Raw genomic sequence first — 16,314 nt, forward strand, 5'->3', positions numbered from 1 at the left:
GAACGATATGACAAACCCCCTGCAGGAACGTGCGTACCTGTGGAAGTCTGGCTAGGCGCTTCTGGAAAAACACAGAGAGCGCTGAGACTTGTCCCTTAAGGGAGCCGAGCGACAAACCCTTTTCCAGTCCAGATTGAAGGAAGGACAGAAAAGTGGGCAAGGCAAAAGGCCAGGGAGAAAAACCCTGAGCAGAGCACCACGACAGGAAAATTTTCCACGTCCTGTGGTAGATCTTGGCGGACGTTGGTTTCCTAGCCTGTCTCATAGTGGCAATGACGTCTTGAGATAACCCTGAAGACGCTAGGATCCAGGACTCAATGGCCACACAGTCAGGTTGAGGGCCGCAGAATTCAGATGGAAAAACGGCCCTTGAGATAGCAAGTCTGGTCGGTCTGGTAGTGCCCACGGTTGGCCGACCGTGAGATGCCACAGATCCGGGTACCACGACCGCCTCGGCCAGTCTGGAGCGACGAGGATGACGCGGCGGCAGTCGGCCCTGATCTTGCGTAACACTCTGGGCAACAGTGCCAGCGGAGGAAACACATAAGGGAGCTAAAACTGCGACCAATCCTGAACTAAGGCGTCTGCCGCCAGAGCTCTGGGATCTTGAGACCGTGCCATGAACACCGGTACCTTGTTGTTGTGCCGGGACGCCATGAGGTCGACGTCCGGCACCCCCCAGCGGCAACAGATCTCCTGAAACACGTCCGGGTGAAGGGACCATTCCCCTGCGTCCATGCCCTGGCGACTGAGATAGTCTGCTTCCCAGTTTTCCACGCCTGGGATGTGAACTGCAGAGATGGTGGAGGCCGTGGCTTCCACCCACATCAAAATCCGCCGGACTTCCTGGAAGGCTTGCCGACTGCGTGTGCCGCCTTGGTGATTGATGTATGCCACCGCTGTGGAATTGTCCGACTGAATTCTGATCTGCTTGCCTTCCAGCCACTGCTGGAACGCCTTCAGGGCAAGATACACTGCCCGTATTTCCAGAACATTGATCTGAAGCGAGGACTCTTGCTGGGTCCACGTACCCTGAGCCCTGTGGTGGAGAAAAACCGCTCCCCACCCTGACAGACTCGCGTCCGTCGTGACCACCTCCCAGGATGGGGGTAGGAAGGATTTCCCCTTCGATAATGAAGTGGGAAGAAGCCACCACCGAAGGGAAGCTTTGGTCGCCTGAGAGAGGGAGACGTTCCTGTCGAGGGACGTCGGCTTCCTGTCCCATTTGCGTAGGATGTCCCATTGAAGTGGACGCAGGTGAAACTGCGCGAACGGAACTGCCTCCATTGCTGCCACCATCTTCCCCAGGAAGTGCATGAGGCGCCTCAAGGGGTGTGACTGGCCTTGAAGGAGAGATTGTACCCCTGTCTGTAGTGACCGCTGCTTGATCAGTGGAAGCTTCACTATCGCTGAGAGGGTATGAAACTCCATGCCAAGATATGTCAGCGATTGGGCCGGTGTCAGATTTGACTTTGGAAAATTGATGATCCACCCGAAACTCTGGAGAGTCTCCAGGGTAGCGTCGAGGCTGTGTTGGCATGCCTCTAGAGAGGGTGCCTTGATCAACAGATCGTCCAAGTACGGGATCACCGAGTGACCCTGAGAGTGGAGGACCGCTACTACAGTAGCCATAACCTTGGTGAAAACCCGTGGGGCTGTTGCCAGGCCGAACGGCAGTGCCACGAACTGCAGGTGTTCGTTTTCTATGGCGAAGCGCAAGAAGCGCTGGTGCTCTGGAGCAATCGGTACGTGGAGATATGCATCCTTGATATCGATCGATGCAAGGAAATCTCCTTGGGACACTGAGGCGATGACGGAGCGGAGGGATTCCATCCGGAACCGCCTGGTCTTTACGTGTTTGTTGAGAAGTTTCAGGTCCAGGACAGGACGGAAAGACCCGTCCTTCTTTGGGACCACAAACAAGTTGGAGTAAAAACCGTGACCCTGTTGCTGAATAGGAACAGGGACCACCACTCCTTCTGCCTTCAGAGTGCCCAGCGCCTGCAGAAGAGCCTCGGCTCGCTCGGGAGGCGGGGATGACCTGAAGAATCGAGTCGGGGGACGAGAGGTGAACTCTATCTTGTAACCGTGAGACAGAATGTCTCTCACCCAACGGTCTTTTACCCGTGGCAGCCAGGTGTCGCAAAAGCGGGAGAGCCTGCCACCGACCGAAGATGCGGAGTGGGGAGGCCGAAAGTCATGAGGAAGCCGCTTTGGTAGCGGCACCTCCGGTGGCCTTTTTAGGACGTGACTTAGACCGCCATGCATCAGAGTTCCTTTGATCTTTCTGAGGCCTTGTGGACGAGGAGAATTGGGACCTGCCCGCGCCCCGAAAGGACCGAAACCTCGACTGCCCCCTCCTCTGTTGGGGTATTTTCGGTTTGGGCTGGGGTAAGGATGTATCCTTTCCCTTGGATTGTTTGATGATTTCATCCAAACGCTCGCCAAACAATCGGTTGGCAGAAATTGGCAAACTGGTTAAGCGCTTTTTGGAAACAGAATCTGCCTTCCATTCCCGTAGCCACAAGGCCCTGCGGAGTACCACCGAATTGGCGGCTGCAACCGCCGTACGGCTCGCAGAGTCCAGAACAGCATTAATAGCGTAAGACGCAAATGCCGAAGTCTGTGTGGTTATGGACGCCACCTGTGGCGCGGACGTGCGTGTGGCTGCGTCGATTTGCGCTTGACCTGCTGAGATAGCTTGCAGCGCCCATACGGCTGCGAATGCTGGGGCAAAAGAAGCGCCGATAGCTTCATAGATGGATTTCAACCAGAGCTCCATCTGCCTGTCAGTGGCATCTTTGAGTGAAGCCCCGTCTTCCACTGCAAGTATGGATCTAGCTGCCAGTCTGGAGATTGGAGGATCCACTTTGGGACACTGAGCCCAACTTTTGACCACGTCAGGGGGAAAGGGATAATGTGTATCCTTAAGGCGCTTAGAAAAACGCCTATCTGGACAAGCATGGTGATTCTGGACTGCCTCTCTGAAATCAGAGTGGTCCAGAAACATACTCAGTGTACGATTGGGAAACCTGAAACGGAATTTCTCCTGCTGTGAAGCTGACTCCTCCACCGGAGGAGCTGAGGGAGAAATATCCAACATACGATTGATGGACGCAATAAGGTCGTTCACTATGGCGTCCCCGTCCGGAGTATCAAGATTGAGAGCGGCCTCAGGATCAGAATCCTGATCAGCTGTGTCCGCATCATCAACTAGAGATTCCCCCCGCTGAGACCCTGAACAATATGAGGATGTCAAGGGAATTGTCAAGCGAGCTCGCTTAGTCGGTCTGGGGCCGGGGTCTGTGTCAGAACCCTCAGCCTGGGATCCATGAGACACCCCAGGAGGACATTGTTGGTCCAACTGAGGTGGGCCAGGGGACAAAGATTCAACAGAGTCCCTGTGCTGAGATACCGGCCTGGACTGCAAGGCTTCTAGTATCTTAGCCATAGTCTCAGAGAGTTTTGCAAACTCTGTCCCCGTCACCTGAACAGTGTCAGCAGGTGGCTCCCCCTGGGCCCCCCTTAGCAGAGGCTCTAGCTGAGTAAGTGCCACAGGGGCCGAACAGTGCACACAATGAGGGTCAGTGGAACCTGCCGGTAGCGGGGTCATACATGCGACGCAGGCAGCATAATAAGCCTGTGTTTTGGCCCCCCTGCCTTTCGTGGGCGCCATGCTATTATCTTCCCTGAGTAACACAATAGGGTATATAGCCAGAAATCAACTGTGCACCATACAGTGTAAAATATGTATACCATAAACATATAATGTTACACTACTGCACAATGGGGCTAGCACCACAGGTGCTGCTTACCACCCGCTTAAAGCGGTTGTGAGGCCACCAGAGTCCCTGCCTGAGTCTCCCAGACTTTGTCCCCCTCTGTAGCGTCCAAGGAGCTGACAGGAATGGCTGCCGGCGTCCTGAGGAGAGGTGGGAGCCGTGGGCGTGGCTCAGAAAGTGCGGGAGCTGGTGCCTGCACTGTGCACAGTGAGGGGAGTGGAGTATGCAAAGCATGCTCCAGCCCTCAGTGCTGCTCGTTCTGTGCAGCGTCCCGCCCTTCCCCTGCCTGTCAGGGCTGTGGGCGGGAGGAAAGGAAACTAGGCCGCAAAAAGCCGGGGACTCTAGTAATAAACGCGGCCGCCGTAAAAGCGCGGCCGGCGCGAAAGTCCCCGGCGCACTACAAGTCCCAGCCGCGCCGCAGTGTTTCCCTGGCAGCGGCGGTTAGTGCGGCAGTCCCTATACATAAACACACTCAGCAGCGCTGAGTGTGTAATGGCACATGTTAACCCGGTCAGCGCCGCGGTCCCCGGTGCACTAGCACACCCAGCAATGCTGGAGTGTTGCTGTGCGCGGTCCCCACGGGGACACAGAGTACCTCCAAGTAGCAGGGCCATGTCCCTGAACGATACCCGGCTCCTATCCAGCAGTCTCCCAGGAGTTGTGGATGAAGCACGGTCTCAGTGCCTGGAGACCGATAGGATCCCACTTCACCAGAGCCCTGAGGGGGATGGGGAAGGAAAGCAGCATGTGGGCTCCAGCCTCCGTACCCGCAATGGATACCTCAACCTTAACTTAAGAAGGGAGCATGCTGGGGGCCCTATATGGGCCCACTTTTCTTCCATCCGATATAGTCAGCAGCTGCTGCTGACCAATCTGTGGAGCTGTGCGTTCGTGTCTGACCTCCTTCGCACAAAGCAAAAAACTGAGGAGCCCGTGGGAGGACGGGGGTGTATAGGCAGAAGGGGAGGGGCTTAACACTTTTAAGTGTAATACTTTGTGCGGCCTCCGGAGGCATAGCCTATACACCCAATTGTCTGGGTCTCCCAATGGAGCGACAAAGAAATAGATATATATCAATGTAATCGTATGGACCTGGCAGTATCATGTAGTCCGGTCAGCATTACAGAATAATGAATGCCGTAAACACAAAACTCCAAAAACCATGGAGGACTAATGGGGAGAGTTTTTTGTCACTGTTTTAAATACCCATATTCTTATACAGGATATGGTAAAATGAATTGTGTCATTGAAAACTACAACTCAGGCTAGTTTCACACTTGCGTTGGACGGGATCCGTTGCTATCCGAAGCCTTGAGGAATTACGGTAACCGTTACAGGAAACCGTTATATTCCTCATAGACTTCTATTAGCTACGGATAGCAACGGATGGTCTTGAATTGCATCCGCCCCGCAGCGCATCAGTTGTTTTGACGCTGACCGTCAGTGAGCGTCGGGCGGATGGAACGCTGCATGTAACTTTTTTTGAGCAGCGGAAACCTTTATTTTTCACTGCGCATGCTCTTTTTTTTTTTTTTTTTTATCACAAACTTTATTTTATTTCTCGGTGGCCGAACGTTCAGCTGAGCGCTCGGCCGCCGGCATGTCAGGGCGCCCAGCTGAGCGCTCAGCCGCCGGCATGTCTGTGCGCCCAGCTGAGCGCTCGGCCGCCGGCATGTCAGGGCACTCAGCTGAGCGCTCGGCCGCCGGCATGTCTGTGCGCCCAGCTGAGCGCTCGGCCGCCGGCATGTCTGTGCGCCCAGCTGAGCGCTCGGCCGCCGGCATGTCTGTGCGCCCAGCTGAGCGCTCGGCCGCCGGCATGTCTGTGCGCCCAGCTGAGCGCTCGGCCGCCGGCATGTCTGTGCGCCCAGCTGAGCGCTCGGCCGCCGGCATGTCAGGGCACTCAGCTGAGCGCTCGGCCGCCGGCATGTCAGGGCACTCGGCTGAACGCTCGGCCGCCGGCATGTCAGGGCACTCGGCTGAACGCTCGGCCGCCGGCATGTCTGTGCGCCCAGCTGAGCGCTCGGCCGCCGGCATGTCTGTGCGCCCAGCTGAGCGCTCGGCCGCCGGCATGTCTGGGCACTCAGCTGAGCGCTCGGCCGCCGGCATGTGAGAGCGCTCGGCCGCCGGCTATTAAGAGTGATCAGCTGATCGTTCACAATAGTCGGCTGCCGGTAAACTGTAAGAAGAAAAAAAAAAAGCTTTCCGTTATTTTGTACGATCCGTAGAATTGCGTTGTGCCACTATATGCAACGCATCCGTTGCATGCGTCACACAACGCAATGCTACGGATCCTGTCCAACGCAAGTGTGAAACTAGCCTCAGCCGGCAAAAACAAGTCGTAATATGGCTATATCAACAGAAAAATAACAATGTTACAGCTCTTGGAAGAAAAAGAAAAAAATCAAAAAGATGTTAATAGGGTTAAGGGTGCTTTACACGCTGTGACATCGCTAGCGATCTCGTTAGCGATGTAACACGCCAAATCGCACATATGATTTGCCGAGATCGCAAATGCGACCGGAGCTAAAAAAATTACCTATGTGCGATCTCGGCAAATCTTATCTGCGATCTGGCGTGTCACATCGCTAACGAGATCGCTAGTGATGTCACAGCGTGTAAAGCACCCTTTAAGATAAACAAGGTGTAGGTGTGACGTTAAAGGGAACCTGTCAGGTGCAATATGCAGCCAGGACCACGAGCAGGTCTGGGTGTATAGTGCTATTCCCTTCCTAACTGTCTCTGTATCTAGTAGCATAGATAGATAAAGAAATCTTTAGAAAAAGTATTCCTAAACATCCTTTAGCATATGCTAATGAGCGCAGGGACTAGTCACAAGGGCGTTAGTTCCTGTGCTCATGACGCCCTCTTAGCATGTTAGAACGCAGGGGCGTATCAACATGCTATTCAATGCCCATTGCCCAGCGTCATCATCGCTATTGACGCACCTACCTGTGTCCATTGCACCACCTCAGAATGCTGGGCATAGGGTCAGTGCCCATGATCAGAAGTCCCCGACCCTTTCATCATGCACACTACACCAGTTTGAAGCCGGGACGCGTACACCTAGCTTCATAGTACACATGACCAGAAGTCCTGGGATCATGTGCACTGAGTTGAAATCCAGCGTTGGGCGCAGTGGCAGCAGAGGTGAGCGCAACCATGTCTCTGACGCTACGTATTCATTAGCATGTTAGCACACTCACAGGGGCATGCTTACATGCTAAGTGGGACAACTAGCCAAGGGAACGAACACCCTTACGACTAGTCGCTGGCCTCATTAGCCTATCATTATGAAATTTTAGGAATACTTTTTCTAAAGATCCCTTTATCTATGCTACTGGATACAGGGACAGTTAGGCAGAACTGCTCCTGGTTCTGAGTGCATATTGCACCCGACAGGTTCCCTTTAAGAGATAAGCAGATTTTTCCTATTCGGTAACTACTTTGACACATTTATGGAAACAGAAGAAAACATTGCACTTACCACATTCTGATTGATGAGATGCGCAACAAACTTCGAAGACGTTAAACAAAGTTTCTGAGAACAGAACAAAAAAAAAATGTTGCCGTCAGCAGTGGAAATATCCGTACCTCTCTCCATTTACAAGCCATATAGCAAAAGGAAAGGTGTTCCTGGATTAGAAAACTCTTTCATTTACCCCAGGGATCCAGATGGTCAATATAACAGTCGCAAATATGGCAGAAAAGGTAATTTGGTGCCTAGATTTTTAGACTAAAAAGTCAAAAAGTGTCCAAGTATTTTTTCATGATTATAAAAGACCCAGCACCACCATTGCCCATTGGGTGAGACTAGTCGTGCAGCTCTGACCACTTCATGTGATGGAGCTGTAACACCCTATGGAGAGGTAATGCACAGTTTTTGAAAGACTATTGCCATGTTCTTCTAATCGCGGACAACCCATTCATCACTTGAGCCCTGCTTCATAGAGCGGTATAAGGCATCATTCTGCATACCTGCCACTAGAGGGCGCCTCCTCCATACAGTACATTATGCAGTGCGCTGGATAACAGTATGCAGAAAGCGCCTAGGGCTCCCTCTAGTGGAGGCTGCAGAAAGTCTGAACATGGAACAAGTATTTCATGTAAACATGTTTGCCAGGGGATCAGTTACTACTGTGAAGGCTGCCATCAATCAGTAGGTAACATATAATAATGTTTTGGGGTTTTTTTTAATTGGTAACCATAAAACATTACTTGACTCCTAATTCTTTTACGCTTCGTAGCCAAAGGATGCAAGGTCATTCTCTTTAATGTCAAAGGGGTTGGTCACTTTACAAGACTATATCCCCACTATAATGTTTATTGTGGCACATAAATCTACCCATGCATGGGCTATGTAGACTTTGCATGCAAACAGTGCAAGATGGCATTGTTCGCCTGATTTACCCATGTGATCGCTTTCTCAGTGGGGCGATCAAGTGGATCTGCTATTGAAGAAAATAAATATTCAATGCTCCCCACGCCCATAATCTCGACCACCTCTCAGCAGAGCGGTCAGTGATAGTAAAAATCTTCAAAGTCATTTACAATCATAGATACCGGCGCCAAGAGGTGAACGGGATTATTTGCGTGAATATTTACTCTGGATTATCTGGCAGCGGACGTCAGCGTGTGACTGGGGGAGCATGGCAGTGACGTCATGCGCTGCCCATCACTTACACACCAAAAAGTCAGGTGCCGGCATCAGAAGAGGACACAGCGTGCCGGGGGAACAGAGGAAAGGTGAGGATAATAGTGTTTTTTTCATGTTTAAAAAAAAGCGGCATAACGAAAGGCATATATACCAGGATGGGCCCAGGATAAAGATCATTTACACCAGGACGGGAGACAAATACGTCAGGTTGAAAGACCTATACACCAGCATGGAGGACAAATATATCAGAATGGGGGACATCTATACCGCAATGGGGGACATCTATACCGCAATGGGGGACATCTATACCGCAATGGGGGACATCTATACCGCAATGTGGGACATCTATACCGCAATGGGGGACATCTATACCGCAATGGGGGACATCTATACCGCAATGGGGGACATCTATACCGCAATGGGGGACATCTATACCGCAATGGGGGACATCTATACCGCAATGGGGGACAAATATACCGCAATGGGGGACAAATATACCGCAATGGGGGACAAATATACCGCAATGGGGGACAAATATACCGCAATGGGGGACAAATATACCGCAATGGGGGACAAATACACCGCAATGGGGGACAAATACACCGCAATGGGGGACAAATACACCGCAATGGGGGACAAATACACCGCAATGGGGGACAAATACACCGCAATGGGGGACAAATACACCGCAATGGGGGACAAATATACCGCAATGGGGGACAAATATACCAGGATGGGGGACAAATATACCAGGATGGGGGACAAATATACCAGGATGGGGGACAAATATACCAGGATGGGGGACAAATATACCAGGATGGGGGGAAAAATATACCATTACACCAGGATGAGCCAAAATGGAAATCATATACACCAGGCTCAGATTGGGATGGGTGACATATATACCAGGATGAGCCCAGCATGGGGGAACATATATACCAGGATGGTGGACATGTATACCAGAATGCGGGACATTAGTACAGAAGTGGGAGACATTACCCCCATAAGTGTCAGCTGCAAACCTCCCCATAATAGTGTGTCACGACCACATTGTTTGCTTAACATTTTTTTTTCCTTCCTGTAAAACCTAGATGAGTCTTATGGTACAATCTCATAGTCCTAAAGATATTGCATTTATATTTTCTAATTTAAGGAAAACGTAACTTTTTAGAATAATATTCTATATATGAGGGAATAGATTAAGAATAGGAACAAGAATAATAATAAATAACTAGAATGAAATTTACAGGAACGCACCAGTGTCATGGCCTACCTTATCATTTCTTCTGTAGCCCTTGCGGAAGTTGAGAACAAGCCTCTTTAGAATGAGTTCTCCGACCTGAGGGAACTTGGAGTTGATGATGGCTACCAGCGCAGCATACACATGAGTGAAGATGGGGGAAGCGCTCTGAGCAAGGAGAACAGATCTAGCCAGCTGACCTCTACAAAATAACATAAAAGGACAGCGTTTACTATATTAAAGAACACACAACATCAAAGTCTAGAAACATACAATGTTATCTATAAAAAACAGGTACATTTGTAAGCAGCCTGCAGAATTACAATGCTGTTGTACATTTTCCTAGGATATTACAGATCAGATTTTATTCTCCTTACAAAATTGCAACAGTTTGGAGCCAGGAGACCACGTACAGACTCCCATAGACTGCAAGGGGAGAGCACATTGTCTGATGTGATAATGGAATCATTATACACAAGAACAACAAGCACCAAAACACTTTCTAGAAATTAAACAAGGTTATATAAGAACATTAAACAATAAGTGATAATAGAAAAGAGATTTCCCTCCACTATGTGAAAGATCCCCCCATTAGGCAAATGTCACACATCAGTTTTTGGCATCAGGCACAATCCGGCGTGTGCCTGATGCAACGGATCCGGCGCAGATTATGCAAAGAAGGGAATTTTGTTTACTTACCGTAAATTCCTTTTCTTCTAGCTCCAATTGGGAGACCCAGACAATTGGGGTGTATAGCTACTGCCTCCGGAGGCCACACAAAGTATTACACTTAAAAGTGTAAGGCCCCTCCCCTTCTGGCTATACACCCTCCCGTGGGATCACGGGCTCCTCAGTTTTAGTGCAAAAGCAAGAAGGAGGAAAGCCAATAACAGGTTTAAAGACAAATTCAATCCGAAGAAACATCGGAGAACTGAAACCATTCAACATGAACAACATGTGTACTCGAAAAAACCAAAAATCCCTAAGAAAACAGGGCGGGTGCTGGGTCTCCCAATTGGAGCTAGAAGAAAAGGAATTTACGGTAAGTAAACAAAATTCATTTCTTCTTTGTCGCTCCTAATTGGGAGACCCAGACAATTGGGACGTCCAAAAGCAGTCCCTGGGTGGGTAAAAGAATACCTCGTGATAGGGCCGTCAAACAGCCCTGTCCTACAGGTGGGCAACCGCCGCCTGAAGGACTTGTCTACCTAGGCTGGCGTCCGCCGAAGCGTAGGTATGCACCTGATAATGGTTGGTAAAGGTGTGCAGACTCGACCAGGTAGCCGCCTGGCACACCTGCTGAGCCGTAGCCTGGTGCCGTAATGCCCAGGACGCACCCACGGCTCTGGTAGAATGGGCCTTCAGCCCTGAAGGAACCGGAAGCCCCGCAGAACGGTAGGTTTCAAGAATTGGTTCCTTGATCCACCGAGCCAGGGTGGATTTGGAAGCTTGCAACCCTTTACGCTGACCAGCGACAAGGACAAAGAGTGCATCCGAGCGGCGTAAGGGCGCCGTGCGGGAAATGTAGATCCTGAGTGCTCTGACCAGATCCAACAAATGCAAACCTTTCTCAAATTGATGAACTGGATGAGGACACAAGGAAGGTAATGTGACATCCTGATTGAGATGAAAGGGGGATACCACCTTAGGGAGAAACTCAGGAACCGGACGTAGAACCACCTTGTCCTGGTGAAACACCAGGAAGGGAGATTTGCATGAGAGCGCCGCTAGCTCGGACACTCTCCGAAGAGACGTGACCGCTACTAGAAAAGCCACTTTCTGTGAAAGACGAGAAAGGGAAACATCCTTCATAGGCTCGAAAGGCGGCTTCTGGAGAGCAATTAGAACCTTGTTCAGATCCCAGGGCTCTAACGGCCGCTTGTAAGGAGGGACGATATGACCAACTCCTTGCAGGAACGTGCGCACCTGAGTAAGTCGTGCTAGGCGTTTCTGAAAAAATACAGATAGCGCTGAGACTTGTCCTTTAAGGGAGCTGAGCGACAAACCTTTTTCCAACCCGGATTGCAGGAAGGAAAGAAAAGTAGGCAATGCAAAAGGCCAGGGAGGAACTCCCTGAGCCGCGCACCAAGATAAGAATATCTTCCACGTCCTGTGGTAGATCTTGGCGGAGGATGGTTTTCTAGCCTGTCTCATGGTGGAAATAACCTCTCGAGATAATCCTGAAGACGCTAGGATCCAGGACTCAATGGCCACACAGTCAGGTTCAGGGCCGCAGAATTCAGGTGGAAAAACGGCCCTTGAGATAGCAAGTCTGGTCGTTCTGGTAGTGCCCATGGTTGGCCTACCGTGAGGTGCCACAGATCTGGGTACCACGATCTCCTCGGCCAGTCTGGAGCGACGAGGATGGCGCGACGGCAGTCGGCCCTGATCTTGCGCAGCACTCTGGGTAACAATGCCAGAGGTGGGAACACATAAGGTAGCCGGAATTGCGACCAATCTTGAACTAAGGCGTCTGCCGCCAGAGCTCGGTGATCGTGAGACCGTGCCATGAAAGCCGGGACCTTGTTGTTGTACCGTGACGCCATCAGGTCGACGTCCGGTATCCCCCAGCGGCGACAGATCTCCTGGAACACGTCCGGATGAAGGGACCATTCCCCTGCGTCCATACCCTGGCGACTGAGGAAGTCTGCTTCCCAGTTTTCCACGCCTGGGATGTGAACTGCGGATATGGTGGAAGCCGTGTCTTCCACCCACGTTAGAATCCGTCGGACTTCCTGGAAGGCTTGCCGACTGCGTGTGCCACCTTGGTGGTTGATGTATGCTACCGCTGTGGAGTTGTCCGACTGAATTCGGATCTGCTTGCCTTCCAGCCACTGCTGGAAGGCTTGTAGGGCAAGATACACTGCTCTGATTTCTAGAACATTGATCTGAAGGGTGGACTCTTGCTGAGTCCACGTACCCTGAGCCCTGTGGTGGAGAAAAACCGCTCCCCACCCTGACAGGCTCGCGTCCGTCGTGACCACCGCCCAGGATGGGGGTAGGAAGGACTTTCCCTTTGACAATGAGGTGGGAAGAAGCCACCACTGAAGAGATTCCTTGGCCGCCTGAGAAAGGGAGACGTTCCTGTCAAGGGACGTCGACTTCCCGTCCCATTGGCGGAGAATGTCCCATTGTAGTGGACGCAGATGAAACTGCGCGAAAGGGACTGCCTCCATTGCTGCTACCATCTTCCCTAGGAAGTGCATGAGGCGTCTCAAGGGGTGTGACTGGCCTTGAAGGAGAGATTGCACCCCTGTCTGTAGTGAACGCTGTTTGTCCAGCGGAAGCTTCACTATCGCTGAGAGAGTATGAAACTCCATGCCAAGATATGTTAGCGACTGGGTCGGGGTTAGATTTGACTTTGAAAAGTTGATGATCCACCCGAAACTCTGGAGAGTCTCCAGCGCAACGTTCAGGCTGTGTCGGCATGCTTCTTGAGAGGGTGCCTTGACAAGTAGATCGTCCAAATACGGGATCACAGAGTGACCTTGAGAGTGCAGGACTGCTACTACTGCTGCCATGACCTTGGTGAAGACACGTGGGGCTGTCGCCAGCCCGAAAGGCAGAGCTACGAACTGAAGGTGTTCGTCTCCTATAACAAAGCGTAGAAAACGCTGGTGCTCTGGAGCAATCGGCACGTGGAGATAAGCATCCTTGATGTCTATGGATGCTAGGAAATCTCCCTGGGACATTGAGGCGATGACGGAGCGAAGGGATTCCATTCGGAACCGCCTGGTTTTTACGTGCTTGTTGAGCAGTTTTAGATCCAGAACGGGACGGAATGACCAGTCCTTTTTTGGCACCACAAACAAGTTGGAGTAAAAACCGTGACCTTGTTCCAGAAGAGGAACGGGGGTCACCACTCCTTCCGCTTTTAGAGTGGACACCGCTAGCCGCAGAGCATCGGCTCGGTCGGGAGGTGGAGAAGTTCTGAAGAAGCGAGTTGGAGGACGATAGCTGAACTCTATCCTGTACCCGTGAGACAGAATGTCTCTCACCCAACGGTCTTGGACCTGTGGCAGCCAAATGTCGCCAAAGCGGGAGAGCCTGCCACCGACCGAGGATGCGGAGAGAGGAGGCCGAAAGTCATGAGGAAGCCGCCTTGGTAGCGGGTCTTCCGGCTGTCTTTTTTGGGCGTGACTGAGTTCGCCAAGAATCTGAGCTCCTCTGATCCTTTTGAGTCCTTTTGGACGAGGAGAATTGGGACCTGCCTGAGCCTCGAAAGGACCGAAACCCCGACTGTCCTCTCCTCTGTTGGGGTTTATTTTGTCTGGGCTGAGGTAAAGATGAATCTTTACCCTTGGAGTGTTTAATGATTTCATCTAAGCGCTCCCCAAACAGTCGGTCACGAGAAAATGGCAAACTGGTTAAACACTTTTTGGAAGCAGAATCTGCCTTCCATTCTCTTAACCACAAGGCTCTGCGTAAAACTACGGAATTGGCGGACGCCACTGCCGTACGGCTCGTAGAGTCTAGGACAGCATTAATCGCGTAAGACGCAAATGCAGACATTTGAGAGGTTAATGATGCCACCTGCGGAGCAGATGTACGTGTGACCGTGTCAATCTGTGTAAGACCAGCTGAAATAGCTTGGAGTGCCCATACGGCTGCGAATGCTGGAGCAAACGACGCGCCGATAGCTTCATAGATGGATTTCAACCAGAGCTCCATCTGCCTGTCAGTGGCATCTTTAAGTGCCGCCCCATCTTCCACTGCAACTAAGGATCTAGCTGCAAGCCTGGAGATTGGAGGATCCACCTTGGGACACTGGGTCCAGCCCTTGACCACGTCTGGGGGAAAAGGATAACGTGTATCCTTAAGCCGCTTGGAAAAACGCTTATCCGGATAAGCGTGGTGTTTCTGGATTGCCTCTCTAAAGTCAGAGTGGTCCAGAAATACACTTAATTTACGCTTGGGATACCTGAAATGGAATTTCTCCTGCTGTGAAGCTGTCTCCTCCACAGGAGGAGCAGGGGGAGAAATGTCCAACATTTTATTGATGGACGCTATAAGATCATTCACTATGGCGTCACCATCTGGTGTATCCAAATGGAGAGCGGTCTCAGGATCAGAATCCTGATCAGCTACCTCCGCCTCATCATACAGAGAGTCCTCCTGCTGTGACCCTGACCAGTGTGATGAAGTCGAGGGCCGCTCATAGCGAGCTCGTTTAGGCTGTCTGGGACTGTCGTCCGTGTCAGAGCCATCACCCTGGGATGCAAGAGACACCCCCGGATCCCGGAGCTGTTCCGACTGAGGGGGACCAGGGAGCAATGAGTTAACAGTGTCCATGGCCTGAGGTACTGGTCTAGACTGCAATGTTTCAACAATTTTAGTCATAGTCACAGACAATCTGTCAGCAAAGACTGCAAACTCCGTCCCTGTCACCTGGACAGTATTTACAGGAGGTTCTGCCTGGGTCACCTCCAGCAGAGGCCCCGGCCGAGCAAGTGCCACAGGGGCCGAGCACTGCACACAGTGGGGGTCAGTGGAACCTGCCGGTAGAGTAGCCTCACATGCGGTACAAGCAGCATAGAAAGCCTGTGCCTTGGCACCTTTGCTTTTTGCGGTCGACATGCTGTTGTGTCCTCTGAGAAAACTAGGAGGGTATATAGCAGAGGATCCCCAGCGACCGTACAGTGCAATGTAAAGCTGCAAGCATAAAATACAATATACACTTCGGCACCAGTGGGGGTCAGCCCTTGAGGGCAGCTTACCGCCCGCTGAAAGCGGGTGTGTGGGCACCAGAATCCCGTGTCTGGGTCTCCCAGTCTCCTCTCTCCAGCTCAGACTGCACACAGGAATGGCTGCCGGCGTCCTGTAAAGAGAGGGATCGTGGGCGTGCCTCAAACAAAGTGCGGGAAACTGGCGTCCCACTGTGCCCAGTGTGAGGGCTGGAGTATGCAAAGCAGACTCCAGCCCTCTGCGCTGACGTTCTATACAGCGTCCCGCCCTTCCCCTGACTGGCAGGCCTGGGGGCGAGAACGAAACGAAACTAGGCCGCAGAAAGCCGGGGACTCGAGTAATAAGCGCGGCCGTGATATATGCACGGCCAGCGCGGAAGTCCCCGGCGCACCACAAGTCCCAGCCGCGCCGCAGCGAAAAAACTGACAACAGCGGCCGCGCGGCAGTTTCAAATACATGTCCCCTCTCAGCAAAGCTGTAGATAGGAATGGCACCAGCGCGCAGCGCTGTTGTCCCCGGCGCACTAACACACCCAGCAATGCTGCAGTGTGCGCGCGGTCTGTACGGGGACACAGAGTACCTTGGCGTAGCAGGGCCCTGTCCCTGACGATACTCCGCTCCATATCCAGCAGATTCCCCAGGGGCTGTGGACGGAGCACGGTCTCTGTGCCTGGAGACCGGTAAATCCCACTTCACCCAGAGCCCTAAGGGGGATGGGGAAGGATGCAGCATGTGGGCTCCAGCCTCTGTACCCGCAATGGGTACCTCAACCTTAACAAACACCGCCGACAAAAGTGGGGTGAGAAGGGAGCATGCTGGGGGCCCTATATGGGCCCTCTTTTCTTCCATCCGACATAGTCAGCAGCTGCTGCTGACTAAACAGTGGAGCTATGCGTGTATGTGTGCCTCCTTCGCACAAAGCATGAAAACTGAGGAGCCCGTGATCCCACGGG

At 52.0% G+C, this 16,314-nt stretch overlaps 1 protein-coding gene across 1 annotated transcript in view; it reads right to left on the bottom strand.

Annotated features, from left to right (window-relative positions):
* The window catches only part of CWC22 (CWC22 spliceosome associated protein), a 220,920-nt gene that overhangs the window by 140,534 nt on the left and 64,072 nt on the right, over positions 1-16,314 (bottom strand). Inside the window, exons 6-7 of the mRNA XM_075318892.1 lie at positions 9,710-9,878; positions 7,267-7,320 (exon numbers count right to left, since the gene is read on the bottom strand). Of these exons, the coding sequence (XP_075175007.1) occupies positions 7,267-7,320; positions 9,710-9,878 (223 nt within the window). The remainder of the gene's footprint in view (positions 1-7,266; positions 7,321-9,709; positions 9,879-16,314) is intronic.

The sequence above is a fragment of the Anomaloglossus baeobatrachus genome, chromosome 7, assembly GCF_048569485.1.
Source record: "Anomaloglossus baeobatrachus isolate aAnoBae1 chromosome 7, aAnoBae1.hap1, whole genome shotgun sequence".
Classification (NCBI taxonomy): Eukaryota; Metazoa; Chordata; class Amphibia; order Anura; family Aromobatidae; genus Anomaloglossus; species Anomaloglossus baeobatrachus.